Source organism: Colletotrichum orchidophilum (assembly GCF_001831195.1).
Source record: "Colletotrichum orchidophilum strain IMI 309357 chromosome Unknown Scaffold_37.1, whole genome shotgun sequence".
NCBI lineage: Eukaryota > Fungi > Ascomycota > Sordariomycetes > Glomerellales > Glomerellaceae > Colletotrichum > Colletotrichum orchidophilum.
Window position 1 is genome coordinate 295,116 of NW_019172993.1, and position 27,980 is coordinate 323,095.

Consider the following 27,980-nt stretch of genomic DNA (forward strand, 5'->3'; position numbering starts at 1 on the left):
ATTTCTCTTTTCCCCAGGATCCTTTTTTCCCGTGTTTAAAAAAGTGATTTTTTCCCCTTGAAGAGCCCGCGCGCGAGATGATATGAGAAGACGCAAAACACCCGTTGATTTTGGCCAAATGCTTTGGTTTGACTCTTTTTTTGATATTGGCTTTGCTTCCGAGTCAAAAACGAGGGAGGGTGTGAGGGGTGGGAAAAAGAAAGCAAAACAGTAGTTTCCTTTTTCTTTCGTGATATCGTTTCCCCGAGTAGACCGGCGGCGTTGCCACGCCCCCTCAGTTGTTCATTTCCCCCCCATCGCCCGAATGCCTCGATTGCACAGATACCTCCCCATGTCGACCCGATTCACATTCCAATCATCGCTCACGACTCCTGCGCGGTAGGGCCGGCGGAACCCTTGGGGACACCGGACTGGAAGCCGTTCTTGAAGCGGCGGGAGACGCCCTTAAGGTAGCGCATGCGGCCGGTGCCGACGGTCTTTCTCCGCTTGGCCTTCTCGGACCAGTTGTCTGTAATCGCATCCTACGTCAGTAATCTTTCTCGGCTCATATCTTCTGTGGTCATGCGTGTATTGGGAGGTGGAGAGGTGGCGTAATTGTAGATCGGGGTTGTTTTGTTTGCCTGGGATTCGGGATTGGGTTCGTCGTCGGGAGGAAACACATACACTTGCGGGTCTTGGCCGAGGGGTAACCGCAGGAAGAGCAGGTGTGCTTCTGGATGTGAAGCGATCGGCGACCTGTAAACACACAAATATTGATCAGTCTCTTGCACCTCCTCTAGTCTCGAATTTCGGGAGGCTGTCGCGTCCCAGCGGACCGGAACTCAACTTCCTCCCAGGGAGATGTCACTTACCGCAACGACGGCACAAGGTGTGCGTCTTGTTGTGTCTCTTACCAAACGAGGAGGTACCCTTCGCTACACAAAGAAAACATCTCGGTCAGTCCATCGGAACGTCGTAAAAACGGGAAACCTTTCGTCGCGAAGACGATGGCGACAGCGGTGGCGGCTAAAACGTACTCATCTTGGCGGTATTCGGTGGTCGACGATGGTGTTCGGTGGTTGCTGATCGGTTAGTTGGTTCGCGGAGGAATCAATCGAGAAAGACGCTCGATTGTCAAATTTCGTGGTGCGTGACCTAAGCGAGAGGATTGGGCTTGGTGGGGCCTACCCATTCGGCCACTCTGAAAATTCGTGAATGGCATCACACGTGACCGAGGGTTCGATCTTCGTCCAATCACCGCCCTCCCCGGCGAGCAAGTGGACTCGACCTGCCTGTGCACCGCCGTCGCATCCCTGTCCTCAATTTTTGATGGGTCCGGTCTTCCAGCTGCCAATCCGTCACTTTGTGCTGGTGACAAACCCCTGGACAGCCCCGTTCAAACGCTCTATTTTGACTGTTCTCGACTCTGTCTGATGCTCCTGTTCATGAGTCTCCCCTCATACCTTATATGATCCTTGGGCCAGCAGACGGCATCGGGGAAGGAAAAGAGGATGAAGGGCAGCGAAGAGATGAAAAAAAAAAAAAATCGACCTGTCACCCGTCTGTTTGAGGCGGCTGTTGTGTGATAGCGCTATGAGATGAAGCATGCATCAGTAAAGCGAGTCGATGAATTCATGTCATCTCTAAACGCCTGGTAACGCCGTTTCCCAACCCATGACTGGGCGTGCTGTGTGCGGGTATACAAAAATCATCATGCCGTCCACCATTTTCCCATCCGCCCCTGTTAGAAATGCATCACCATTAACCCTGAATATCCAACATCTGCTTGAGTGCCGCCTCGCTGGCCCTCAACCACCGACCCCGTTCCTCGAGGTCGTCCGCATCACCGCCAGCTCCCTCCTTCCGCCTTCGCGCCTCCTTGGCAGCCGCTGTGCTGTTCTGTCTCTTGGCCTCCAACGGTAGCAACTCGGCCTGCAACCTTTCCAGCTCCTTTCTCTTGCGCGGCACCCTGGCTTGTAACTGCTCCAGTTCGCGATCCAACTGCTGCTGCTGCTTCTTTTTCTCGTCCACCAATTCGAGGGTCCTCGCAAGGGGCAGGTTCATCATCGGGTTCTGCCCCGGCGCTTGCGCCTCTTTGAGCTCCGCAACCTGCTCCTCTAACTCGGCAATCTTGTCGGGTAGCTCCCTCAGCTTCGTCGTGTCCAGCGAGACGCCCTCGTACCGCTTCGCCAGCTCCTTGCCCTTCCTCTCCAGCTCCGTCACCATGTCCGCGACCTCCACCTTGAGCGCCTTGAGCTGCGCCTTGGCTTCCAGGTTCGCCTTTTCCAGCTCCGCATTCTCCTGCGGCGTGACGATGACGGGCGGGTCGCCGACGATGGCGCGGATGAACTTCTCCTTTGTGACCTGCTCGACGTAGGAGAACCGGAGCTTGGCGAACAGCTCCTTGTAGTGCTCGAGGTCAGCCTCTAGGCTGGCCGGTGTCGCGGCATCTTGGGATGCATTGGAGGCATCTGAGGTACGCTGCCGTGATTCCTGCGCGACGGCGCTGGAGATGGGTTCGCTGAGCCTGATGATTGAGATTTCGTGGTTCTCGTTGAGATCTTCAATTTTGCGCAGCACTTGGGCTGCTTTTCCCGCGTCCATTTTCGGGGGGGCCGCAAGATTTGCGCAATGTTCTTGGGGGATTCGGTCTCAGTAGGTCTGCTGGAGATGGGGGCTTCGTCAATGGCGCGTCGGAGGATTACGCGGGCAGGAGATGGTGGGCACAATGTTGATTCTTGGTGTCAGGGGGACCTGTGTGACGTTTGTTTACTTAGGTCCAGAAGGGGCAAGGCGCGGACTGATCTTATCGTTATCTCCGCCACTTTCTTATCGGCCTGTACCGTGCGACAAGCGGAGGGCCTTGTGCAGGCTCATCCCACTGCGCCCAGTCCCTTCCGATGTGACTCCGGCGGCCTTTGCTGCTGTCGTCGATTACCTAGTCCCTCCATACGCCGCATTTTGCGACAACGCCGCCTTTCAACTATGCGAACCCCTGCCGCCCCTCTTCATCGCTTCCTTCAGCAGCCTCAGCCTCAGAACCTTGCTATTATCACTTTCCAACTCTTTCACTGATTCAAGACCATCGCCTCTGAGTGCCTCCGCGGTAACCTTCAAATACGAAAAAAGAGAGGCACCTATCCCAGCTAGCCGCCGGATGCCACAACTATCAGCGTGATCTCGCGTGCTCGGCAGGGGCGCGGTCAGTTTACCATCTTTTGGATCCACGTTTTGGGACATTGAGACTTTCAAAAATGTCAAATCACGACATAATCACGGACGACTACGTCGCCGACTTGCTCGCCAAAGAGGCCATCATGGGCCCGGCAGACAAGAAGTACGTCTAACGACTCTCCCGGATCCCTCACATCACCATCTAATCGACCCCGTTTTAGACCGGCAAACATGCCCAAACCAAACACTCGCTTCTTGCGCCACATCATCAAGGACACGAACACGCACAACCAGAACCTCCTGGCCAAGGAGGCAGCCGAGTCCCGCGCACGCTTGAAGGATCTCGAACACGCCGAAGAGAAGGAGAGGCGGAGGAGGGCGGGCCCGCAGGATATTCGCAAGAGGCAGATGGGAGATATCATGTCCATCCTGGGAGACTGCAAGGACAGGGGACGGTCCAGTCGGTCCAGGCGGTCGGACGAGAAGTCGCAGAAGAAGGAAAGCTCGCCGCCGCGGAGGAAACACCATAAGAAACGCAGGAGCGAATCACCGGAACGCGAGAGCGCTAGGAGGCACCATCGGAGCAGGAAGGATGAATCGGAATCAGAGCGGGAGGATCGCCGGCGGCACAGAAGCGATCGGCGGAGGTCACGTTCACCCGACGAGAAGCACAGGAGGCACCGCCATCGCTCGCCAATCGGCGATAGGGAAACCATGTCCAAGTCACGACGAAGCGATAGGGGACGGATCCGCGACGAAGAGGGACGCGACCTGATGTCAAAGAGCCACCGGACACGCAAAGATAGGAGCCGGGAAAGGCCACAGTCGGAATTCTCGATCAAGGGCAGCAGCCGCCGCCGTCGCGACGAGGGAAAAGCGCAGGACCGGAAACTGGCGACGACAGCGTCAGACTCGGACCCGTTGGACGAGTTCATCGGGCCAGAACCGCCGCAGCCAGTGCGGTCGCGCGGCCGCGGGACCGCCTCAGGGACCTCGGGTATCGACAAGCGCTTCGAAGCGGACTACAACCCCAAGACGGACGTGGAGATGGCGGACAACGACAAACACCCTGGAGAGAACTGGGACGACGCGGTGGAGGCCTTCCGGGATCGGCAGAAGTGGCGGCAGAACCAGGAGCAGCGGATGCGGGCGGCTGGGTACAGCGACGAGATGATTAAGAAGTGGACGGAGGGCGGTACGGCCGGCGAGCAGAAGGACGAGCGGGATGTGCGATGGGCCAAGGCTGGGGAGAAGCGGGAGTGGGATCGTGGCAAGGAGGTCGGACTCAGCTGGGCGTCATCCGAGTCCAAGTGATTCATTGCACTGCAGGGCTGGGGGCTCGGATTGGATGGGGTGTGTATGGCTACTTGTCTTTGGTCTTCCGAGAGCGGTTTTTGGGTCATGGCTAGCAGGCGTCTGCGTAGTTGAACTGCATCTGTTATTTGAAGCACTTGCATCAGTTGTTTTGAATTGTTGCGTGGAAGGTTCACAATGATTTTTTTTTTATGAGAGTGGTTGGGTACTTTTAAGCAAGAAGCACATGTGAATAGGTTGAAAAAGTTTCTAGATTATACAGGCCATGTACAGGCTCATCAGCCTTCAATGGGATTATTAGAACGATTACCAGGTACCTACCAACCAAGCGTCTTCCACATTTTCACATTCCACGTATTTTGCATATTTGGTCACGTTAAGAGATGAATTGAGGTTAGCATTTGATGCCTCATCCGAACGTTGCGAGAAAGCATGGTCAAACCCAGCGTCTCGGATGAAATGATGAGGCCATCGAGATAGATATGGAGAGGAGAGCATGCCGACGAAGATTCGTCTATGCTTTTCAATCTCAGCCTCACTTGGAGGGGCAGGAGGCTGTGAGCCACACTGCTCTTTGGGATAGCGTAGGTTCGACGCATTGTGAAGCTTCGAGGCACCGAAACTCTGAGATATCGTTGTAGTCTAGCTGCAACAGCAGGGGTTCTCAAGCCGCGCGCAGGAGGGGAGAAATGTCACTCTGCCCTTAACCTTCACCTTCAACTTCAGGTCTGCAGGCGCCAGGCGGGAGGAATATGCTCGCCAACGGCGTTTCACCTTTCCTTTGCCAGGGGTGGGACGTTCAGATACCCCTACCCTGAGAATGGCTATGAAACAAACGAGTGGAAGGGGTCCCCATGGGTCTAGGGCGAGGGGCGGGGACCCATTTCATGAGTGGAGGCTAACTTGATTCGGAGAGGAGGGGGAGCACTTGGAGGTATGATTTTATTCGTATTGGGACTCCTTTGTGGGTAGATGGTCGAGATGGAAAAGGAAGGACAAGAGTGTGATGGTGAGTGGATGGTATGCCGTTCCCTCGAGGCTTGTGGGGATTCAGGTACGGAGAAGGGGAAAGAATGCGGATGCAAGGGGAATGAATGATGCCAAGGGCTTTGAATGTGATGGATGTAAGTGAAGGGAGAGAAGGAATGTGGGATGAAAAATGAGAGTGAATAAAGGTCCTGCGCCACAGCTGGGACGGCAGGGGAGGACGGCACTGCCACGGATCGCGGTCGCCGATTGAGTATACGGCGGGAATGGATCCCGGGGTGACGTCCGGGGGGCGGAGGGCGGACGGGGACTGACTGAAGTGTTGCGAGTTGGTGGTTTAGGGGAGTAAGGTAGGCGCAGAGACGTTGTGGAGTCCACAGACCGCCTGTGGTTTCGAGTGAAGGAAGAATAGAGAAGAGATCGGGGAGAGCGAGATACATTGGAGTGCAAAGTTCTGTAACGCGTTTCCAACTCTGGTGAAGGGGCGGAGGATACGACGTAGAATGCTACACTAGTTATTTTGTTTTGTTTGGTTGGCGGTTGGTTGGTCAAGCCAGCCGCAGCTCAAGGTGAGGTCGGCCGGATGGGTCAGAGGAGTTCACGTTTGAATTGAGTTTCCCCTGCGCCCCCCCCCCCCCTCATTCACTCTCTTCGTGCGGCAGCGGTTCGAACTAAGCTTACCTTGCTGTTGTTACTGAAAACGTGGTAAACACTGGCGCTGGCGGGAAGGGTTGGCGAGGTGAGACGCCTCGACGCACTGTGATTGTCTGTTCGCTTGCTCCTCTCTATTTTGAGGTAAGGTATTCGTGCATGGACTTATATGGCGTGCGGTGTGATTTACAATGGGACGACGCACGGATTATTGCGAGGATTGAATGGGGGCTGAAAGCTGAGAACTCGAGTCTTGACCAGGCGAAGAGGTTCACGATGATGGGCACGTGAGGTTTGCAGATTTTGGGAGAGGCGTTTTCGGTGACATGCTCGACTTTGCGGGGGTTCGTCGACAAGCGTTTGAGGTGAGGCAAGGTAGCTAGCTCATGCAGGCACTTTGGACTCGGTGGGAAGCTCTCGATGACGGCTACTCACACGCTATGTTGGGTCTAGGAGCTGTTCCCGCCTGGCTATCGACTGCTCCCCCCGCCCGGATTAGGCTGCTCTTTTCCCGTTCAGGCACGAGAAATCTGGGGCATGACTGTGCTTTCTTCTTTGTTGCTGGTGTCTCTCTGACCTATTGTGGTTTTAGCGCTAGCTCTTTGAGGGGAGGAGGTTCTCGATAATGACCTTGTCGAGTCACCCCGCCCATCCTTGACTTTGGAGATTTGGGTTAGGTTTCTTTCAGGACCTCTAGGCCCCGAGTCTGGGCGTCTAGCATCCAACAAGGGGACTACAAACGCACACACCCCCTTTTTGGCGGTTTTGATGGCAAGCTTGAGATTTGGTCACGAGGGACGGAGGGATTCAGTCCAGTGTGGTCGCGTGTGGGGTCATTGACATTTGGCAGAGGTTCTTTATTGTGTTTGGTACCCCAATTCAGGACGGATATCGCGCGTTTCGAGCAGTAGCTCAGCTGCTGCGCCCAGTTCCTAGGGTGGTTCGTCCCTCGGGGAAGCTGCCAGAGGCGAGGGCGACTTTGCTGCCTTGGGTACGCGGATACGGGACTCGTCACCCTCATTTCCCGGGTCGTCGTATTCTGTAAGTCAGCCACTCATCGTTGGCGTTTCATGGAATTTTGATGGGAAGGGAGAAAGGCCGCTTGAGGAATCCAGTACAGTACATGAAAATAGCTGGGTATGTACGGAGTACCTTACTTGGCCACAATCGGACCCGGGTCAAGTCGGCCTTTGGCGCTTTGTGAGACGAGGACCAACAGTCAGGCCCCCCCTTGGGTGGTGGCATAACAGCGCTCCACTAATCTCCCCATGCGCGGCTGGGCGTCAAAGTCTGCCTCTCATAGACTCTCCTGGGTGACTCGGTGAGTCGCCCGTCGGCCCTGAAGCATCGGATGTGGGGAATGGGGGGAGGGAAAGTTGAGACGGTGGAACATGAACTTGGTTCAATGAATCACTGGTGCAGCAGCGACGAGCACGCGACGACAAGCAAACCCAGGACAAACTGTCCTCCCTCCCTCCCCCTCTACGAGTCTACGAGAGTCTGTCTACCCCTCGATAGGCTGATAGATATCCGTAGATGCACCACGCGCTTGAGGGGGGGAAACCCCTGGTGCTTGAGTGAGACCGTGTGGGTGCCGCCAATGCCGGTCGACGCTGCAACTCTTTCCCTGCCACACCTTGTGGGCGAACGTGGCTGGGCTGGGTCCGCTGGGATGGTGTATTTTTGACAGCACAGAGTAGTGGCGGGAATGGGTTGGGCTGTCACCTGAAGAAAGCTACGGATGCTTGCATGCTGCATAGATTGTGTCCTGTGAGCACGGCGGCGGTGATGATGAAGAGTTTGTTATGACTTGTGTCTGGGGTGAAGTGGTGAGTGAGCCGATTGCCCACCCTCGTTTGAGGATTACAGTGAGTAATGTAGTTGGATTGAGTTGTGAGGTGAGTGAAGTGAGTTGTCTGAAGTTCTCAACGGCTCATGACCAGTGACCCGCGTGCCAGCGTGCCCGCGTGCCCACGCCATCAAAGTGGGCGTGTGAGGTATGTCCCGATGCGCAGTGTATCCGAATTTCACCCTGTCCTCTACAAGTTCAGCCAGACAGGGAGCCCCGAACCCCCCAATCACTCCCCGCCAGGCAGTCATCCCAGCCCACTGAGCCTAAGGTGTGTCATTGACAGCCCGGAATTGCACCACAGAGACGGTGGAGGGCCCCGCCACCAAATGCAGGTAGACTTCCCATTGTCTCTCTCCCCGTCCCGTTCTCTCGCTCGAGTCGCTCCCTCCCACGTCTCGGTGCTACTCGACTTGTCTACAGAGCACTTGCCTGACCTGTCGTCACCGGCTCCGTCCGGCATCTCCTCTTCTTCTCTGCATGGCGCTGCTGCATCGCTCTGCGCTGCCTTCACTCGTCCCACTGCGGCCCCGAACCCGAATATCCTGATCGGCACGACCTCGTTATCCAACTTTACTTTGTGCCTCCTGCTGCTCCCCGACCACCGAAACCTCAATCCCATTTTCGTTCCTCGCGCCCTCGAGCTTCTTAACCCGACGCTTCCCGCCGGCACACCGAGAGACACGGAGAGTGTATGTCTTTGTGTGGAAGGCTGCTGCCCAACCCCTTCACCCCTCCAACCCTCCAACCCTCCGGTTCAAGGCCCTACCAACCGTCGTACCTTCACCTCCCCTCCTCTTCTCTCCTCTCCACTACCTCACTTCAGCCTCGTCATATATTTCCAGACACAACAGCTTGCCAGACAGCCTCTACTCGCTCTCGCCGCATGACTTTGCGCATGCCCGGGCCCTGTGCAGTTTGCCGCTGAGCCACTGCCGGCTGCAGGTCGACACCTTACCCAACGTCGACTTCCTTAACCCCCCGTGCCTTACTCGCGCCACTATCGCCAGATTCGATCACCCCCCTCGGCTGCTGCGCCGTGCGCCGAACTCTCCGTTCACTTCTACATTGTAGATACCTCAACCCACGCCACAGAGTCTCGACCTCTGACCCCTTTCCTTTCTCCATTACTTACGACCCGATACGATACCCAACCATGCGTGCTCCTAGAATAGCCATTCTCGTCTTCTTCTTCGCCGCTTCGCTCTTCCTCTTTTGCCGCTCCGTCACCTCGCTGGCGCGCTCCTCCTCATCCTCACCCGTAGTCGCCGCCCCGGCCGCCGTTCCGCGATCACGATTCACGAGCTTCTTCTCCTTTACAGCGCCGTTTTCCATTTTCCAACCAAATGCCGCCATCAGCCTGACCGACGATAATAGCACTACCTTTGTCGCGCGCCCTGCCGCCTTTGGCCCGAATCTGCCCAACAAGGGCCTGAGCGGTCAGCTATGGATTGGCAGTGGCTTTGCCGACGATAACCTCCAGGAAGGCGAGGGCGAGGGCGAGCTGGGATGCAGTGACATACCGGGCTGGGACAACGGCAAGGCCAACGCCGTCCTCAAGACTGCCACCAAGGGCATGTCCAAGTCCTCCAACAAGGCTGCTGCTGCTGCTGGCAAGCCTGGCCATCACAAGCGCGACAAGGCCGACAAGGACGCCGTGCCCGACGCCGTCGGCGTCCCCGTCACCCGCCTCAGGTCCAAGATTCGCCCAGCCGACGACGGCACGGACGACTACCTACACCAAGGCCTCGCCCGGAAGCCTCAACCCAACCGCGATAGCGCCCTGTCCACCGAGTCGACCCACGCCGATATCCAATCGATACAAGAGGCCGCGGAGATCGCCGGGAAGATCGTGCTGCTCAGTCGCGGCGGCTGCGGTTTCTTGGAAAAGGTCAAGTGGGCGCAGCGACGTGGCGCCATGGCCCTCATCGTGGGCGACAACACTAAAGGGGGTCCCCTGATCCAGATGTTTGCCAGGGGCGACACTTCCAACGTCTCCATTCCTTCCGTCTTCACCACCCGGACCACGGCACATCTGCTGTCGTCTCTGACGCAGCCTGGTAGCTTCATCGAAGACACCCTCGACGAGCACGGCCGTCCGGCCCTGAAGGTGCTGCAATCTGACGGAGGGAGCCGGAAGAACAGGAAGAACAAGCAAAAGGCTGCGGCAACGACGCCGACACCGACTGCCAAAGCCACGCCAACGCCCAAGGCCAAGGCTGCCGCAAAGGGAAAGCCGGCCAAGGTCGAGCACAAGGCCAAATCCCGCACCGGCCTGTTCCGGTGGCTGTTCAGCTGGGGCCATAGTTCACGATCCGGCGACAGTATTCAGCCCCCGAGCAGCGGTCGCCATAACTGGGTTCTCGTTGACGACTGGAACGAGGAGAAGGACAGGGTGATCCGCGACCGTCTCGGCAAGGCCGCCAAAAGGGGCAGAGACAAGGTTCCCGACGCTCGCAAGAGTGAGGACACCTTCCAAATTGGCGTCCAGGACTGGCGGGATCCCGACTTGGTGGACGCTCCAAGCTCCAAAGACAAGACCGAGGGCGCGTCCAAGGAGCAGCAGGTCGGCAAGCCGGGCAGTACTGCGAAGAGCGGCAAGGATGTCACCGGCCCCAAGGGCGGAAGCATCACTCCCGGAAGCGGCGAGTACAATCCTGATATGCCGCCCGTTGAGACCAAGGGATCCACCTCTGGGAAGGAGGCCGCAGCCCACGGAGGCATCATGTCCAAGATCTTTGGAGAAGACGACGGCGCCGACTTCTCCAAGGAGGACAAGCCCAAGGAGCCCCCGCGGCCCGAAGAGCCCATTGCCGACGAGGGCAACGAGAATGACAAGGAGAACGAGCCTATCGGGCACGATGGTCTCTGGGTTACGATTACGCCTTCAAGCAGCTCCAGCCCCTTCTTCGATACACTGCTCGTGCTCGTCATCAGCCCTCTCATCACTTTGAGCGTTGTCTATGCCTTGCTGATCCTGCGCGCACGCATTCGCAGAAGACGCTGGAGGGCACCCAAGTCGGTCGTCGAGCGTTTGCCCGTTCGCACGTACCATACGGTTGCGGCGTCACCCGTTCCCTCGCCGAGGATACCGTCACCGACGACCCCAACACCCACCACGCCTCTGCTGCAGCAGGCCCCTTCCCGACCACGGCCTCGTTCTAGAACGACGACGGGCATTCCCGAGTCGGAAAGCTTGCTGTCTGTCAACTCGGCACTGCAAATGCCTAGGTCACCACTGCGGACGGAGCACGAAAAGGTCAATGGCAGCTACTCGAGCGAGTGGAAGAAGTACATGGGCAGACAGGTCGAATGCGTGGTTTGCTTGGAGGAGTACGTCGACGGCGTCAGCCGCGTCATGAGCTTGCCCTGTGGCCACGAATTCCACGCAGAGTGCATGTAAGTTTACATTATAACTAGAGGCCCCCATTTGTAAATGTTCTTCGTACTAACGTTCCCAGCACGCCTTGGTTGACGACACGCCGCCGCACATGCCCCATCTGCAAGGGTGATGTGGTCCGCTCTCTCGCCCGCGGCTCGCCGTCCAGCCCCCGCTACGAACCGTACCATGACGACTCTGACGACGAGGTCGAAGCCGAGGCGTCCGGCTCGCGAGACAGAGAAGACGACGTGGAGCAGGGTGGCATCCTATCGCCCGCGCCCAGGGGACGCCAGGCCCGGCCCGATGGATGGTTGGGGATGCTGTCTGGCAATTTCGGGGCGTCGTCCCGCGCCAGTCGATCGTCGCAGGATGATCGTAACAGGTGAATTCGGGTGCTCATGCATGAAGGACGTCGGATCACCACTCCACGCTAGCATTTTGATTTTTTCTGATTTTGGCCTTTGGCACTTTGGAGGTTTTTTTTCTCTTTCTTTGCACAGGCATGGACTGGAAGCACAGTCCCACGGGACACGGGACACATGGCGTAATTAGGGGTTTCTTGAGAGAGAGAGGATTCTCTTGGGCTACATTGGCAAAGGGTTTTGTTTTTGGGCAGCATGGCCGGGGGGAAAAAAAACCGACTCCATTGGCCTGGGAGAGAAATGAGAGGGACCTCACTACACTCGTTTCGATTGTTGTCCTGGACGTAGTTTTTGTTATTGGAGGTCAACGGATGGGATGGGATGGGATATCCGTGTTCCCGTCTGGCCTGAGGGAAGAGAGTAGAGGCGGGGAAGTGAGAAGGGCCAAGGGCCTTGGGTCACGGGGTTGAGGTGTGGTGTGGTGTAGCCATTATACCCGTCGTCTCGTCCCCCCACTGGCGATCGGGGGCGGACGCGCTTTTGGAATATGAATTCCATTATCTTGAGACTTTTTAGTTTGTGACTTTTTGTGACTGGTGAGGCTTGTGATTGGTGAGTCTGTCCTACGGGGTGAATCGATCGGTGACGGGCATGTTATTGTGACGTGAGCAAGATCATTGATGCCTTTTAAGAGGGGAAGAGGAGAAGAGGAGATCTATTTTGGGGGGGTATCCATCATCCCTTATACTCGAATGAAGTCTATATTGTTTCTTGTGTGAGTTGCCTTGCTTTAAAAGGCGGAGGGAGACGAGGGGTTGGGCTTGCTGGTTTCCATTCCCGTTTCCATATCGCTCTCTATTTTTGGCGCCCGTTCCGTGTTGGATGAGGAGGCTGTCTGCTCTGCCTGTTTTTCCAGCCCGGGGATGAAGAGGGTAGTAGGTAGCGCACACTATCTCCGCGTTTGAAAAGTAGATTTGGGAAAAGGGGGAGAGATGGCGGGGTGAAGGGGGGTTTGGAGGGAGGGTAAGTCATTATGGGGTATGCCATGAAGTGGAGTATCGAGAATGAGCTGGTACAAATGGCGGTTGATGATTTCGTCTACCGTGATGAGCGTACAATGGGAAGAATTTTATTTACATGGATGAGTTACATGGATGCGTTCTATGGAACATTAAGAGAGAAGGAAGGGAGGGGGTGGTGGTCGAGTGGGTTGGGTTAAATGTCATTGTAGAAGATCATGCGCGGCAAATCGCGCTCGCAGACGGCGTGGAGCCATGCTGAGCCGGGGTTTGGCGAGGTTGTTACGGAACCGGCTGTTGTTGTTGTTGTTGTCGAGACGGCGGCGGATGGTGTTGATGAGGTTTGGGACGTGGTGTTGGTGTTGGTGTTGGAGGTTGGCGTGATATTAGTGTTCGAGTGTGAGGGTGGGGAGAGAGCGTGTTGGGTTTGCGGCGACGAGGTTGATGCTGTTTGTAGGAGGTGGGTTCTTTGGGGGCCTTTTGGAAAGGTTCTGGAGGGGAGGGGGGGATTCTTGTTAGTTGTGGAATCGGGTAGAGGAGATTCGATAGTGAGTGAGGGTTGGGATGTTGGGTCTTTGGTAGGAGACTTGGACGGATGACTATGGTGAGGAGTTGAATACGTGAAGGGGAATATGTGGGGGATCAAGTTTGGAGGGCTGAAAGGAAGGTCGGGAAGGTTTGATATAAGAGGAACCATGTGATTCGAAAAGGGGATCACGATATGGTGTAATGGGTATATACACTGATTCTCGTAGTTTACAATCCACATAGAGGCAGAGAGAAAGAGACAAAGAAGGAATAGAGGTTGGGTAAGACCATACGCCTCCAGCATTTCCAAACGTAACACAAATGAAACAGGAGAGACTTACAATGCAGTACTCAACGACCCGTAAAAGAGACTCGCCTCCCCGGGAAGCACATCAGGATCAACAGCCTGGGCCCAGAGGAACGCGCGCGCCCTTTCGACGGCGTCGTCGATGCGGCTGTGCAGACGTGGGAAGAAGGGCCGGAGGGAGAGGAGGGAGAGGACTAGGCCTTGCGGGCCGGAGGCGAAGCCGCGCCGCTGCGATGGTGAAGGCGTAGGGTGGTGTGTGGGTGTCGCGTGGTTGTGGGGGTTGGTTGGTGTTTGGTCTGGTGTCGGCGGTGCGATGGAGGACTGTTCTGGATCGCTGGGGGGTTCTTGCTCTTGTGGGCGAGGTGAGCTTGCGGAGAATGAGGGTGGTGGTGGTGATGGCCAGTCCCCGTTGGGGAGCTGGAGGTCTAGGAGGGCGGCGAGGCGGTCTGTCAACGACGGGGCGAGGGGCGGGGACGTGAGGACGAGTTGGGTGATGATGCCTAGGTCGCCGTGGGCTGTGCCGTAGCGGTCTTCCGGGATGGGTGCGGAGGACTGCGCCGGTGGTGGTGGTGGTGCCGAAGGGGGAGGGTGGTGAGACGGACACGTCCATGGCGAGGGGGAGAGGAGGTAGTCTGACACGTGGACGATTGCGCCGCAGACGAGGGGCGCGGAGGAGGGGACCCAGTGGCGGATTAGACGGAGGAGGTAGAGGGTTCCTGCGAGGCCGTGGAAGAGGCAGCTTGGGAGGGGTGGGGATGTGGTCGTGACCGTGGTCGTGGGTTCTTGGGGGTCTATTTCCATTGCCGAGGTGGAGTTGGTGGTGTCGTTGTTGGAGATGACAATGTATTCCAGCACGGGGGCGAGTAGCGCGAGGAATTTACGGACGTGGACGAGGTCCTTTGTGACGCAGGCGCGGATGGCCGGGCCGGCGAGGGCGTCGGATAAGAGGCCGATGACGGGGCCGGAGCCGTGGCTCTCCTCGCCTCTTGTTTCTTCGGCGTGGGGCAGAGACAGAGATAGCGGCGCGGACGGGGTCGGGATGTTGGAGATGTAGGCGCGGGCCCAGTGGATGGCCGGGTAGGAGTGGACCTGGAGGCGGGGGTGGTGGGCCGAGACGGAGAGGAAGAGGTAGGCTGTGCCGGTGTGGGAGGTCGGGAGCCCCGTGAGGGTCGCGGGCGGGTGGGTTGATTGGGGCGGGGAGAGGGAGAGGGTCTTTGAGAGGTGCGTTAGGATGCGGGTTGATGGGTCTGAGGGATCGTCCATTTTGTGTGTGTGTGTGTGTGTGTGTGGGATGAATAAACTAGGTTGAGCTGCAAATAAGTTTCAGTAGGAGTTGGGGTAAGGTGGATGAGGTCATGTGAGGGTGAATGAGACGACGAGATGTGATTTGGGTGAGGAGGTGAGTGTAGACGAGATGAGGTAGCCGGGCGTGGAGTCGCGATTCTCATGGAGCTCGGGTAAGGTACTTTCACCTGTCATGGTCGTGTGAGCACGGTGTAAGGCGGCTTTTGACAGTGCCGGGTGCGGGGGGCGCAGGAATGCGGGGCTGGAGCTCCAAGAGGCGGTAGGAGACATGCTGCGTTCAGGGGGGACCCGGGAGGTTGGCCCAGCCGCGGGGTCGGGTCGTCGTGGCGGGGCATGGTCTTCGGGCCGGGGGGCTGAAGTGGGGCGCTGCCTCCGATGGATTGCAGATGACCGCCGGTCACGGGTGGTTATTCGCACGGCAGGGAAGGGGATGTCTCTCGGCCGAAGCGGAAAGGACTTTTCGTGCTTTTCTTTCTCTGTCTTGAGGCCATCTGGAACCTCGTATCTCCAGTTGCCATGGGGATCTGGCGGCGAACGCGGCGAATGAGGGAAGGGTGTTAGCTTCTCCTCTGTGCAGCATTGCTGGAAAGCAGCGCGGCAGCCGTCGTGTGAGGAGGCCATGATGAGTGATAAGTGACGTCTTGTTCGAGGTATGAGTGACGGGTGAAGAAATCGGGTAAAGAGTAAAAAATATGAGTTCTAGTGGTAGGTAGGCGGTAGACCACGACTAATTTGTGAGTCCAGGCGCAATCGGCAACCGGAAAAAGGTATGCTCGCTGGTAAAGTCGTGTGTGAGGAAGAAGAAAGTATAAGTGCTATTTGATGACTTTAAAAGGTTTAGCCAAAGGCGGGCGGAGATAGAAGAGACGCTTGCTCAAGGGCGAGGCTGTAAAAATATGGCGAGGAAAAGTCCAGCAATGGCTCAGAATCGCGTCGACCTCTTGTGAGAGGTGCCACATCAAAGTCTCAGACAGGGCGACCTTCCTACCTTACCCAGAACCTTCCGGAGATCAGTTGATCAAGGTGGTGTAAACTCTTCATCATTTTGACAGTGGTGCATCAGATCAACAGGCAGAGGCGACGGCGAATAAACAAAAGCTGGAAGGTGAAGCCCGCGGCGAAGTTGTAGGTGAGGATGGGACCTCCCTCTCAGGACATATTCTCAAAAGTTTGGACTTTTGGTCCCTCCCTGATGGAATCAACTCAGAGGAAACCAGCTCCGAAGCCTGAAATGCGGGAATACCGTGGCTGTCCTATTTCCTATCTTACCATGCCCATGCTTTGGTCGGTTCCAGCAGGTAGCAAATGCTCCTCCCATCTTCGCAGCACCTGTGTCTCCTCATAGGATATCCCATCTTGTCCAAGGTAGGTTGTGGGGGCACCGGCCATCAGCCTAGGTAAACTTCTCGAGGCGAAAAGATACCCTCATCGTGCATGAACACAACCACATCTGATCCTGCCCTCGAATACCTTATACTTCCCGCCGCCAAGGATTTGCCGCCAAGGATTCGCGACGGGAAGGGGGGGGGGGGGGGGCGCGGGGGGGGGGGGGGGCCGCGGGGGCGCGGGAGCCCCCGCCGCCACGGTGCCCGGGCGGAGGGCGTGGCGGCGGCCGCGGCGCGGGGGGCGGGGGGGGGGGGGGGGGGGGGGGGGGGGGGGGGGGGGGGGGGGGGGAGGCTAAACTGTGCAACATGAAGCCGAGACGTTTCCCCCCGGCGCTGCGAGTGTGGTTGATACAGGGAAACTCGAGACGAAACTGACTTCAAGAAACGGGCTATACCGTCGATGTTGGGTCCCCCCCTGGGCGACGTTTGGACTTTGCTAAGCGTTGAGCCCCTCTGGGACACGCTTCTCCCCACCTCGACCCGTTGTCCCACGTGCGTATCCGCCGGTATATTTTGTTGGGCCAAATCTTCTGGCCTCGTCAGCCGAAACTACAAATGCAGGATTAGAAACTGTTCCAGGCCATCTGTCAGAGCGTGACAGAACTTTTGTAAAGTGTTCTGTTCTCGTCGACGTTCAGTGTCCTGAGTAAGCTCGGCTCGGCCGCTGTGGATCTGGAATCCCAAGACGACCCCTGTCGACGGGACTTTCTCATCGAGCCAGTAAGACGCGCCGTTTCTATAATGCGACTACCTGATGCGGCAATGAAGACGGGCAGCGCAGAGGGAGAGTCAGAGTCACGAGCTACAATCTCCACGGGTGAAATGCCCGTTTCTCAGTCTTGCAGCCTACGAATGAATCTGCAACGAAATGGATCGAGGAATTCATCATGAGGATACGATACAACAAAACTCTCAAAGCTTGGAACCAATGCACATGTACATTCACACGTTCTAGAATCCGTCGCCGAGGAAACTTCGCCTCTTATTCGTCCGCAGCGAGTTCCAAACGGCCCCAACTCCCAGGTTCGTCTTTTCGTACACAAACTCCACAATCATACACACAATCATGACGGCGACGCCCTATTTTCCCTCTGATGCCCACCTTCCCCCCCTTCTATTTTTGCCATTCAGCTTTGGGGGGTTTTGGGGAACTAAACAGCTAAGCATCAACATGCGTGCGCTCCGGCAAAATTAAAAAAGCCTCAATCGAAAAGCAAAATTAATCTAGACTGCACCTGTAACCCATGGCAATATCATCAAATAACACGCAAGCTTCATACCAAAAGTAGCAAGCAAGCCAAGGCGGCGCCCGATACCAAAGGATACCCGCTCATCAGCAGCCGTTCCAAGGCCCCCTTCCCACCCATCCCGGGGCCGTGCCCGCCGAATGAGACACTACCTAGACACCCGCCACTCCGCTCCACGCCGGTCGGTCCCGGGCACCCACTTTATCCCGCTCCGCAAAACCGTCACTGACGATTCCGCACTGCTCTCCACAAGACTGGCTGGCACACACACGGCTCCTCAAGCATCGCGATAGCAGCAACTCCGCCGGCAGACCAACCAAAACCCGAACCCCTCCCGACTAGTAACCTACCTATTCTCTCGATTCAAAGCAACCCGAGGTGCTGCCAAGAGGCAAGTACACCACCACCCGGTTCCGACGACAAAGTTTCGGAAGGGAACTCTTGGCGACTGAGCTTTAGGGTGTGTATTGACTCCTACACATCATCCCCAGTCCCCCCAGCCCATCCTCCGTTAGTCCTCAACTTCCCCCAGGACCTCTGTCTCGCGTTGCTTTTCCTTCTCATGTCTCATCTTCGTGACTCTGCCCCCGCCCCCCATTGCTCACGCCTCGCTCGAGCTTTTGCAGAGTAAGACATTCCTCCATGCAGACGTCCGTCCTAAACCCAACCCAGCCCAACCATGCCAACCTAACCCACTTCCCATAATTTACAAGTGAGACACTGTTTCACATTCCTTTCCCTTCCACAGGCACGTTCGAATATTGAGATATGTCTGCCCGACACGTGAAGAGACAAACAGCAGGCAGGGGCAGAATTTTTTTACTTTCCGGCACATGGTTGAATTACACATTAGCATCTTCAGCATTGTATTGCAACTGCAACTACAACGGCAAAATGATTTCCTCAAAAGTAAACGATAGTTAATAACTCCTACGTCAACTACGTATTACATATTCGAAGCCTACAGCCATAGATGGTTCCTCCACCGTAGACGCCGCGCCCAAGCAAAATGGTATTTTGGTTCCAATCGTCCGTTCCAAGCATTCTCAGCATTCTCAATTATACCTACCAAGGCCACTAAAAAACAGAAGCTTTGTGATACAACCTTTCCAAGCTGACCAAGCTGTCCATCTCAGAAAAATAAAAAGACGCACTTAGAAATAACCACGCTGTGGAATGGCAACGAAAATGGCGGTGAAAATCCCACCAACGAGGACGGCGCAGAGCATAGCTTGGAGAAAGATGGTGTCCTGGATGGTGCGCAGGGCAGGTTCCTCGATCCATATCTCACGGTCAAAGACCTTGCGGACAATGTTGCGCTTCTCGTATTTGATAACCCAAGGCTCCGATTCATAGCTGTTGTTGGACCCAAACGTGTCGAAGGAGGTCTTGCGGTCGTCATTCTCCTCGTCCACGAAGAGCTCCCAGGGACGAACGTGGCGATGGTGCATGCCGTGTAGGACAACGCACATACCCTTGTAGGCCGCAACCAAGGTAGAGATGCCCAGCACCCATCCAATAGCAGCCAGTGCTCGCCATCCGCGGCCTGCACGACTGAGAGTGATCAAGATGGCGACGATAAAGGCAATGGCGATGAGGCCAACACCGAGAGCCCGGGCGAAGAAGACACGAGCAGGGTTGCCGTTGCAGATGGACCAACGGATGAAGTTGGGGTGGGCCTGCTGGCGAAGCGAGTTCTCAATGACTTTGATGGCCAAGCGGCAGGCAGAGGGATGGGTCGTGTAGGCGAGGGCATGGAGAGTAGCGTCGCGTTCTTTGGCCGAGAGGTTGAGCTGTCGTGGCGCGCCCTCCATAATGTACGTGGCGACGACACGGTCAATCTCTTCACGGAACGGCTGAATGGTGACTAAGGATACATCAGCATGTAGCATAGGGCACGCCAGTCTGGCAACTTACATGGCTGCTTGGCGCCGACGGCCGCAAACGCATCACTGGCCTGCGAGCGGTACGACTCAGCATTCGATGCGCCTTGGGACCCCGTGAAAACAGAGCCTTCATAGTCGTTCGGGGTGCGCGGAGGGGTGTGGAAAGGGTTGGTAGAGTCGTTCACGATGGCGGCAGCGGCACCCTTCTTATCAAAGTCGGTTCCCTTGAAAATCTCCTGGCCAGGCTTCTTGCGCATCCTCTGCGACTTTTCCTTGTTCATGCGCTGGAGCAGGTCGGCCTCCATGGCTTCGGTCCACTCAGGGGCGAGAGACAGGTCAGACGACTTTGTTTCCCCGAACCGCTTCTGGAAATCCCGTTGCCATAGGAAGAATTGGAGGTTTTCGGCTGCGTGCTCGATGTAAATCAAGTAGTTCATGAAGTCACGCACGGTGCAGGGCTGAAGGGTCAGCAAGTAGATCAAGTAGCCAAGGCACGGGTGCAACCTACAGGGCAGGTGCCACCGTTGATGATCTTGTCGAAAGTGAGCGACTCCGGGATACCCTGCAGCTTGCCAGACTTGCCGGAGCGAAGGGAGGAGGAAGTGTTGCTCTGTTTTTCATCGCCACTCTCGGATACGTCAGAGGTGCTCCCGCGGGCTGAGCTGGTGCTGTTGACGTATACCGGTCGGCGGTAGGTAAGAGGTAGGAGACCCATGGTTGGAGTTTCGATAAAGGCGACACGGAGTATGGCAGTCTTGTTGATAGTAGGAGGAGGAGCGAATGGAGGAGGTGGTTTCTGGTTTCTAGATTTTAGGGTGTTGAAGACGAGCGGGTACCTTAAGAACCTTTGGTCGAAATAGGCCGCCTTTTAGTTGTGGTATCAAGGTCCAGCGATAACGTTCAACGAGCAAGACCGGACAAAGATGATGGAAAAAGGGTGATACCGGGTTTGATGTAGGTTTGGAACGAACTACAAGCTACTGCACGGTCGAGATTGGTGCTCGCTTTGCCAGGGGAGGGGGGGAGGGTCTGGGAGTAGCGTAGAACACAACTACACTTGGAGGTGAAGGAACGGCGGAACCGGGTGAGGGCACAGGGAGACTGATATAGCAATGAGAGGAGAAACGCAGGCGTGGCTGTCAACCCGTGCCCAGACATCTCGGGAGTCAAGGGCTGACGGGCAGGACGATGGCCAGACCCCACACACTTTGCGACGGAAAGACTAGTTTGCTCGACCTTGACTGGCTTCCGTAGACGGAGAGGGCTGAAGCTGGGCCAATCCAGAAAGTGCAAAATCGACCTTTGGCCGGGGTTCCTTTGGGACTGGGGATGGGTGAATCGTCCGGACGTTTGTTATTTTCTAGCGGAATGCGGACGGGTGGGAACGACGTGGTAGGTAGGGATGTGCTTTCTTCTCGGTCTTGCTTGGTGATGCTGATATTGAGGCAAGCTTGGCAGGCATGAAGGACGACGCAGAAGGCATAGTGCGCTCACGGGAAGGGGGGGCGATGTACCGCGTAGTTACTAGTATCCGTGTTTCTGCATTTTCTGTATATCAGAGACTGCCAGAGACATGGCTGTGGATGCATGTGGGCTTGAAGGACAAGAAGAAGAAGCAAGACTAGCGCTAGCATCCGCATCGTTGGTTTTCAGAGTTTGCGCAGCGAGCCCTTGCTTACCTGCGTTGGCTCTCGTTTTGGAGAATACGAGGAAACACAGCGCTTTGCAAGGTGTAGGCCCAAGCTACGATGCCCTTACATACAGGCAAACGAGGATTGACGAGCAGGAGCAAAGAGCAGACAGTGCGATGGAGGTGGTCGAGTAACCGGGCGCCTCACCAGCGCCCCATTCTCCCATTGCAGACCTGGTACCAGCCCAGAGGTGACGAACCTCCTGAAGCGGCGAGATCACTGTCGATCTCTTGCAGCATTGTGGCGATTGGTGGAGTGGCCGGCACTAGCATCGAGGCTTTCCTAAACGAGTAAAAGTCGTCTGTTCAGCTAAGACAATTCACAGCTGGGCTTGTCTTCCCTGCTTGGGGAAATCGACACTGCAGACTCCAGAGTCGACGGGTACGGAGTGGGTACTGCGTGGGAGATTGCAGGAGATTGGCAAGAGCAGGGCATGGAGAGAAGAACCAAAGGCCTGGAACTTCTCAGACCGGTCTGATGAGTGATGTCTTTGGGGATATCGTCAGCCATTGATCGGGTGGTGATTCGCTTCGAGTTGTCGCAGCAACAACAACACGACAGTGAGCAATACAGGTTCGCTCAGGTCGAGCGAAGCACGGGCGAATCCTTTCGTTTCTCTGCTTTCTCCAGGGGACCGGGCACGGGGCACGGAGGCGTAGACGGCGGCCGTAGGGATGTGCACCATGACGAGACCAGGCGGCGCCTCCCACCTCAAGCGTCCCAAGATGGAGGGTTTCCGTCGTCGTCGTCTGCTAGTGGACGGAGACGAGGTCCAGGTCCGGGTCCGGGAAAACCGAGGCAGGACTCTCTTTGTTCTCCGTCGAGCTGAATTCATCAATGGAATCAGGTGAAGGCTTCCGTGCTGGGGAGGCTGCAGTCCGTCAGCCCGTCACGCCCGTCAAGTCAGATCGTGGAGGGCCTGGAAGTGTCTCCTCTTCCACGGCCACACAGCGAATCCTAGTCAACTTTGGCTTTGGGCTTGGATGTACCGCTCGCCTAACGGCGCTCAGGAGGAACTGATCCGGCGTAGGGCAGGCTGTGAACAGATGGTGGAGCTGCGACACAAGCGCAGGATGGCTGAGAGGCGTAGGCTTGCTTGATGAGAAATCGGCCTGCCCATCGGACCTGGGAGAGGACTGGGGGAGTTGAGAAGAAAGCTCAAGACGCTCAAGACGCTGCCCAGGTGGAGGCGGAAGAGGAACAAGAGGCAAGGGGTCACACCCGGGCACCTACTCCGTACATAGGTAACTAGCAGGCACCCAGACTCCCAGACCAGGCACCGTAGACCGTAGGGGAGGCACGAGGAAGGAGCGGACCATTGGTGGACGGCAGGAAGTGTCCCCTGCATGGATGGTCTGTGCACAATCCTCCCCGAGATCGAGGAACGATACTTCCCTGCCCCTGCCCTCTCTACCTTACGATGTACGAGTCTACGTCAGGTAGGTAGGTACCTTACTTTACTTACCTACCATGTACGGAGAGTACATTGTTCATATGGAGTCTGGACCTGCCTTCACGTTGTGACTCCCACGAGCGAGGTTCACTTCGCTTCTTTACCAATCTTGCTCAAATCTTCATACATCCGAAGCCTCATACATCCAATTCCTTTCCCCCGCAAACCTGATCAGATGATTCCAACGACAATCCCAACATCCAAAGATCAGACAGATTTATGCCGTCCACCCTCCCAGGCCACCTTCAACAAGGCCCAAACAACAATTGCTTTTTGCAAAAATATCACCTCATTAAAATGGTTCCCTGCTCGGCCACCAAGCTGGTCCAAGGTCCCCCGTCAGCGAACCAGATCGGTAAGGCGGAAAGCAATATCGGCACGGCTAGCCTCTTCGACCTATCCCTGCGAACAAGATGAAGAAGCGCCGTCTCGATCATGTCTCCTGGCCAATCGATTAATCTATCCCTGCTTTGACCAACGGCCAATCAAGACAGAGCCCGGAGTAAATCTCATATCCAGCCTGTCACGGCCTGCGACCTGTCAAACCAAAGGCCTTGGCCTGTTACCACGGCTTGCTCCAGCTTCTTAGCGTCGCCGACCATGGTCGCCGCCGCCGTCACCCCGAGCCAGTCTTTGTGTCCATCCCCCCTTCAAGACTTGTACCAGCCGTCTTCCGGGCAGCGCCTTGTCTGTGTAGCGTCGATAAGCCAGCTATCCGATCGAGCCAGCTCTCAGTACCTGTAGCTCTGCTTCGCGGATCGGCCACCTGTGGCATTCATAAAGACCACGTCTTACTCCAATCTCGCCAATCCACTGCAGCTTCTGCCGGTGCAGAGTCTTTCTGCCGGTGCAGAAGACAAGATAGCATCCTCTCGCCGCCCTCCAGGTCCCCAAGCTGAGAGAATCTTTCATTGCATGTCGAAGCGACCCCCCTCCAGCGGGACGGACGGTGCAACGAGTGGCCAGAACCCCTGTGCCGAGCCAAACGTCACACGTTACCCGATTGCGACGCTGCTTCCGGCCCGAGAGGGAGAGATCGCCGGCCTTGTTTCCAGCGGCATCCTGCATTGGCTCGCCTATTTTGCCGCAAAATGAGATTCTCCATGACTGCTCTGAACGCGGCATGATATTCTGCAGGCTCCAGTCTTCTATCACAAATCACATTGGCTCTGTTGTCCAGTGCTTCTGGCGAAGCTACCCAAGGTCTTGGTGGAGAATTGAAACGACACCAGGTTCGGACGATCTCATCTCTCAAGCGCTTCTTACATCCTCGACAGGGCACGCGATTGACAAAAAAACCCTCACACTGTACAAGTATCCTCAAAAAGACCATATCAAAACACGACAAGATCAAGACAGTTCATAGTTAATGAAAAACTTTTATTTTGAAAATGCGTTTTAACTTTCACCAAGTTGAAGATGTTCATTATAATTTTCAAATTATGATACTACGGATATAGAATAGTCTCATCCTTATTGTGTGCGGTTTTTTTGGTCAACCGCTTGCTGGGGTCGTTCTTCTGCGATCATCTCGTCCTCGCGCAGGGGCCGCTCTCTCCCCCTAGCTCACAACGTCTCTTCGATCTCCTGTGGCGTCAAGCTTCTGTCACGGTCTTAGCGACCTGGACCGAACGACGCTAAATCTCCCCTACGTCTTTTTCCTCAAAACCTAAAAAAATTCTCTGGCGTGGGCGTTGACTTTTATCACCTTCCTCTCTGCAATCGCTTCCGGCAATGTCAAGAGCGTGTCGTCCATGTGCTAGCCCGAGGCCACTGACTTGGCGAGATTGGAGCACCGCCCAAGCATCTTTCCTGCCTCGTGGAGAACTCGCGAATCTCTCGTGGGCGAATTGCTGGTCACATTCTTTCCACCTGTCTCTCGTATCTTGGGCTTGGTTACCATAGTGGAATGTTACACTCTGACAGGACATGTGGCTGTTCCACTAGACATCTGGTCGATGATATTTCGACACACCTCAAGACACCACTTCAAAATTGCGATGCTAATCTCAAATTAAGTGAGTCTATTCGATAGAGACACAAGTATCAGCCGACAAACCTTTGAAGTCATACCTTCAAGACAAAAGTTCCTGCCGCCTGGAACATGAGCCACAACATGAGCCACAACATGAACCATTGGGAAGTCATGCTGTACTGGTCTATGGAAAGGATCCGGGTCTTTCCAATTCAGACTATGTCTTGGCTCAGGGGACACGACACGGTCACAGTCGCGCTATGGAGCCAACAACCTACCAGTGCCGCTCAGAGATGTCAACGGCATTCACATCGACGCCGTGCCGAAACCACCTCTGCGTCTCTTCAATCTTGACATCGTTCCCACTCATCTGTCTCTTGCGCATGAGCCCGTTCTCAGCAAAGGTCCAATCCTCGAGGCCATACGTCCGCCACCACTGACCCGACTCATCATGCCATTCATACCAGAATTGGACAGCAATCTAATTTCAATGGTCAGTAGTTCCTCTGAAGCGCAGTCACAGCTGGGGGTCGACGGTGACTTTGGGGAACTCACTTTGTTGTCGGTAAAGGCGAATAACTCCTTGCGAAGCCGGTAGCCATTCTCCCTCTCCCACTTCTTGGTGAGCCATTGCTCGATCTCATCCCGACCTTGGAGAAATGTGTCCCTGTTGCGCCAGATTGAGTCGGGCGTATAAGCCATCTTCAATTTTGCGGGGTTCCTGTGGTGATGTAAGTCGGTGCCTGCGTCAGTAAACAAGGGGCACGGACTTTGAGTTCCATCCATCCTGAGCCGCCTTCACCTTGGTCCTCGCCGTTTCTTCGGTGAAGGGCGGGAATGGTGGTCTGGCTTCGTCTTGGCTGGCCATGATTCAAACAGTGTTCAAAAAATGTAGCGCTGGCAGTGGTGATGCTTGAGCCTAATGTATTCAATTTCAACGATGGCGATGGAAAGAGGTTATGAACACCTCAGTTATGCGGCTGCTGATGTCGACGGTTGAAGAGGATACACCATGAAGCAACGGACGATGCAGCCAATCACAGGCACAGTCCTTCCCGGAGTTCGGGCTTTCCCAGCTGTCACCAGCGCCCTTCACAAACGCCGCGGGTTATGCTCTTGCGGAATGACATCAGATGTGGCACAGAAATTTTGAGAATTGGACTTTGTAGCTCGGTCTGAGAAATACAAATTTGACTTGAGCTCAATGCATCTTTCAAACTTCGGTTGACTCTCGGAAAGAGCGCGGTAGTGATGCTCAACGGGTGATGCCGGCGCCGCTGCTTAGCTGAGCATACAGAGCCGCGTTGGCGTGCACTCTGACGTTGTGAATCGAATACTGGCCGGTCGACTGTCCCGGGTCCCGACAGCTGGTTCTTCGGACGGTTAAGTCAAGAAAACAGAGAAGCGCTTGTTACACGACTTGTACCACCTGCACTGCACGCCAACGAACGCGACATCAGAGTCGTGACGTCGGATGGCGGGCACCCGGACCTCGCCATGATGACAAAACCTCTCAGAGTCCAGGCTCTTGGCACAGTAACTCCGAAGGACGTTGACAAAAGGCCGACAGCCTGGATGCTCGGACGGCCGAGAGGGGCCCTAGTCGCCCCTCCCCCCACCGGGGGAGAGAGGCCGGGGATCGGAGCCCAAACGGACGCGGCATAAATTCCCGGTCTTGCGTCATGTCGCGCAGTGGGCCGAAAGGGTGCGCATACCATATGTTGGTGTTATCAGAGTTCCAGGCACCCAAGGTACCTCCTGCCACGTCCCGTCACGTCCGTACTCTATCTTGGGTAGGCGCTGTTGTTATCTGCCAGGGAAAAGGAGACTTTGCATTACGGCATCGGCTTTCCAAAGCGAAAGCGGGCAAACAAGACAGCTCACCAGAACTCCGAGACAAATCAAACCGTCGAGTCTTTCCTTAGTGCAACGGTAGGTCCCCCCGTGGTCCGCACTTTTGCCCACTTGTATTTCGTCACAAAAGGGTTTTGCAGCCGGCTCTGCCTGAGATGGTCGGCGGTGGTCCCAGGAAGGAGTGGTCGCCCCGCGCCTAACGAGCGTAGTATCCGTATCTCAAATACAAATCATCACGAGCTCCACTTCCCTGGAAGCTCGCAGAATTGCGCTTGGGACCCTGACTCGGCGATCCCTCGATGTCCCGCGCACTACTAATTCGGCCTACTGCTTCTGACCACCCGTCTCTTTCCTTTATCTGATTCCCTTTCCCTCCTTCCACTCTTCAACGACACTCTACCAACACACTCCCAAACCTCAATCAACCCTTTTCTCACCACTCCTCTTCAAAACCCCCTCCCCAAAAACATCAAAATGTCTGGTCTCAAGGTCGGCGAGCCGTTCCCCGAGAACGTTGCTTTCCAGTACATCCCACACCAGGAGGAGACTGCCGACTTCAAGGTCTGCGGTATCCCCATCAAGTACGATACCGCCAAGGGTAAGTCTTTTTTATTTTAATTTTCCAACTCTGTCGATTTAGCCATCACGAAAGACAGTCTTGCTTACTCTACGGCGTCTCACAGAGTTCAAGGACAAGAAGGTCGTCATCGTCTCCATCCCCGGTGCCTTCACTCCCACCTGCTCCGCCTCCCACCTGCCCGGCTACATTGAGCACAAGGACGAGCTCAAGGCCAAGGGCGTCGACCAGGTCATCTTCCTCGCCTACAACGACCCCTTTGTCATGTCCGGCTGGGGCAAGGCCAACAACATCAAGGACGACTTCATTGTGAGTTTGCCCCGGCTCTGTTTAGTCTTTGCGCTCTTCATCGTTTTTTTTCTTCTTCGGCGGTTTCCACGTGTTTTCTTCGCCAGCAAGTAGCTTGCTTAGCTGTGCTGTGCTGTTGTTTACCCCTCCCCCTCTTTCCGTGGAGCTCCCTCACCGACTCCGATAAACGCCGCCGCCCCCCCCCCACCCCCCACTCTGCCCCTCCTCAAGGGGGGGCAAAGAGTCTCAACATGATACCACGATACGCTCAAGTCACCTCACCCGTGGTCTCTTCCTCATCGCCTCCCCCCCCCAATCCACATTCGTCGCGCTGCATACACGTCATAAGAAAAGGAAAGAACACAATTGAAGCTGACAAATTGCCTCACACAGGTCTTCGCGTCCGACGCCAACGCCGCCTTCTCCACCTCCATCGGCTGGAACCACGGCGAGCGCACCGCCCGCTACGCCATCGTCATTGACCACGGTAAGGTCGTCTACGCCGAGAAGGAGACTGAGCTCCAGGGCCTCGAGGTCTCTGGCGCCGAGCCCGTTCTCAAGGCTCTGTAAAAGAGTTGTTCTTATGAACAGAACTACAGATTAATGACATTTTGCGTTGGGCGGTCTCTTTTTTTTTTTGATGATGAGAAATGCCTCTTGAGAAACCAAGATATGGACTCTTTCAAAGACGAAGAACAAGAAGAGAGAAAAAGGAAACTTTGCGCGTTTAGACAAAAGTCCATAGAATTGAACTTTCGCTAGACGGG

General features: G+C 55.8%; 10 protein-coding genes across 10 annotated transcripts; 3 read left to right on the forward strand and 7 right to left on the reverse strand.

Annotated features, from left to right (window-relative positions):
* Positions 1-362: 362 nt before the first annotated feature.
* Positions 363-1,020, reverse strand: CORC01_05415 (60S ribosomal protein L37; the record flags this gene model as incomplete). The annotated part of the gene is made up of 4 exons (XM_022617058.1): positions 363-508; positions 664-735; positions 852-914; positions 1,017-1,020. 4 exons carry the CDS (start codon positions 1,018-1,020, stop codon positions 363-365), a joined length of 285 nt encoding a protein of 94 aa, XP_022476523.1.
* Positions 1,021-1,740: 720 nt separating this feature from the next.
* Positions 1,741-2,583, reverse strand: CORC01_05416 (uncharacterized protein; the record flags this gene model as incomplete). The annotated part of the gene is made up of 1 exon (XM_022617059.1): positions 1,741-2,583. The coding sequence occupies one exon, from the start codon at positions 2,581-2,583 to the stop codon at positions 1,741-1,743; it is 843 nt and encodes a 280-aa protein (XP_022476524.1).
* A 650-nt stretch (positions 2,584-3,233) lies between these two features.
* Positions 3,234-4,467, forward strand: CORC01_05417 (pre-mRNA-splicing factor 38B; the record flags this gene model as incomplete). Its single annotated transcript, XM_022617060.1, has 2 exons — positions 3,234-3,316; positions 3,375-4,467. 2 exons carry the CDS (start codon positions 3,234-3,236, stop codon positions 4,465-4,467), a joined length of 1,176 nt encoding a protein of 391 aa, XP_022476525.1.
* Positions 4,468-9,110: 4,643 nt separating this feature from the next.
* Positions 9,111-11,722, forward strand: CORC01_05418 (uncharacterized protein; the record flags this gene model as incomplete). The annotated part of the gene is made up of 2 exons (XM_022617061.1): positions 9,111-11,353; positions 11,416-11,722. 2 exons carry the CDS (start codon positions 9,111-9,113, stop codon positions 11,720-11,722), a joined length of 2,550 nt encoding a protein of 849 aa, XP_022476526.1.
* Positions 11,723-12,913: 1,191 nt separating this feature from the next.
* On the reverse strand, positions 12,914-14,815 carry CORC01_05419 (abscisic acid ABA receptor; the record flags this gene model as incomplete). The annotated part of the gene is made up of 2 exons (XM_022617062.1): positions 12,914-13,208; positions 13,587-14,815. The coding sequence occupies 2 exons, from the start codon at positions 14,813-14,815 to the stop codon at positions 12,914-12,916; spliced, it is 1,524 nt and encodes a 507-aa protein (XP_022476527.1).
* Positions 14,816-14,905: 90 nt separating this feature from the next.
* On the reverse strand, positions 14,906-15,478 carry CORC01_05420 (uncharacterized protein; the record flags this gene model as incomplete). Its single annotated transcript, XM_022617063.1, has 1 exon — positions 14,906-15,478. The coding sequence occupies one exon, from the start codon at positions 15,476-15,478 to the stop codon at positions 14,906-14,908; it is 573 nt and encodes a 190-aa protein (XP_022476528.1).
* A 3,165-nt stretch (positions 15,479-18,643) lies between these two features.
* CORC01_05421 (uncharacterized protein) lies at positions 18,644-20,090 on the reverse strand (the record flags this gene model as incomplete). The annotated part of the gene is made up of 3 exons (XM_022617064.1): positions 18,644-19,356; positions 19,407-19,833; positions 19,884-20,090. The coding sequence occupies 3 exons, from the start codon at positions 20,088-20,090 to the stop codon at positions 18,644-18,646; spliced, it is 1,347 nt and encodes a 448-aa protein (XP_022476529.1).
* Positions 20,091-20,735: 645 nt separating this feature from the next.
* On the reverse strand, positions 20,736-20,858 carry CORC01_05422 (uncharacterized protein; the record flags this gene model as incomplete). Its single annotated transcript, XM_022617065.1, has 1 exon — positions 20,736-20,858. The coding sequence occupies one exon, from the start codon at positions 20,856-20,858 to the stop codon at positions 20,736-20,738; it is 123 nt and encodes a 40-aa protein (XP_022476530.1).
* A 3,910-nt stretch (positions 20,859-24,768) lies between these two features.
* Positions 24,769-25,362, reverse strand: CORC01_05423 (uncharacterized protein; the record flags this gene model as incomplete). The annotated part of the gene is made up of 3 exons (XM_022617066.1): positions 24,769-24,975; positions 25,050-25,215; positions 25,265-25,362. 3 exons carry the CDS (start codon positions 25,360-25,362, stop codon positions 24,769-24,771), a joined length of 471 nt encoding a protein of 156 aa, XP_022476531.1.
* A 1,460-nt stretch (positions 25,363-26,822) lies between these two features.
* On the forward strand, positions 26,823-27,783 carry CORC01_05424 (redoxin; the record flags this gene model as incomplete). The annotated part of the gene is made up of 3 exons (XM_022617067.1): positions 26,823-26,946; positions 27,032-27,234; positions 27,607-27,783. 3 exons carry the CDS (start codon positions 26,823-26,825, stop codon positions 27,781-27,783), a joined length of 504 nt encoding a protein of 167 aa, XP_022476532.1.
* Between the last annotated feature and the right edge of the window lie 197 nt (positions 27,784-27,980).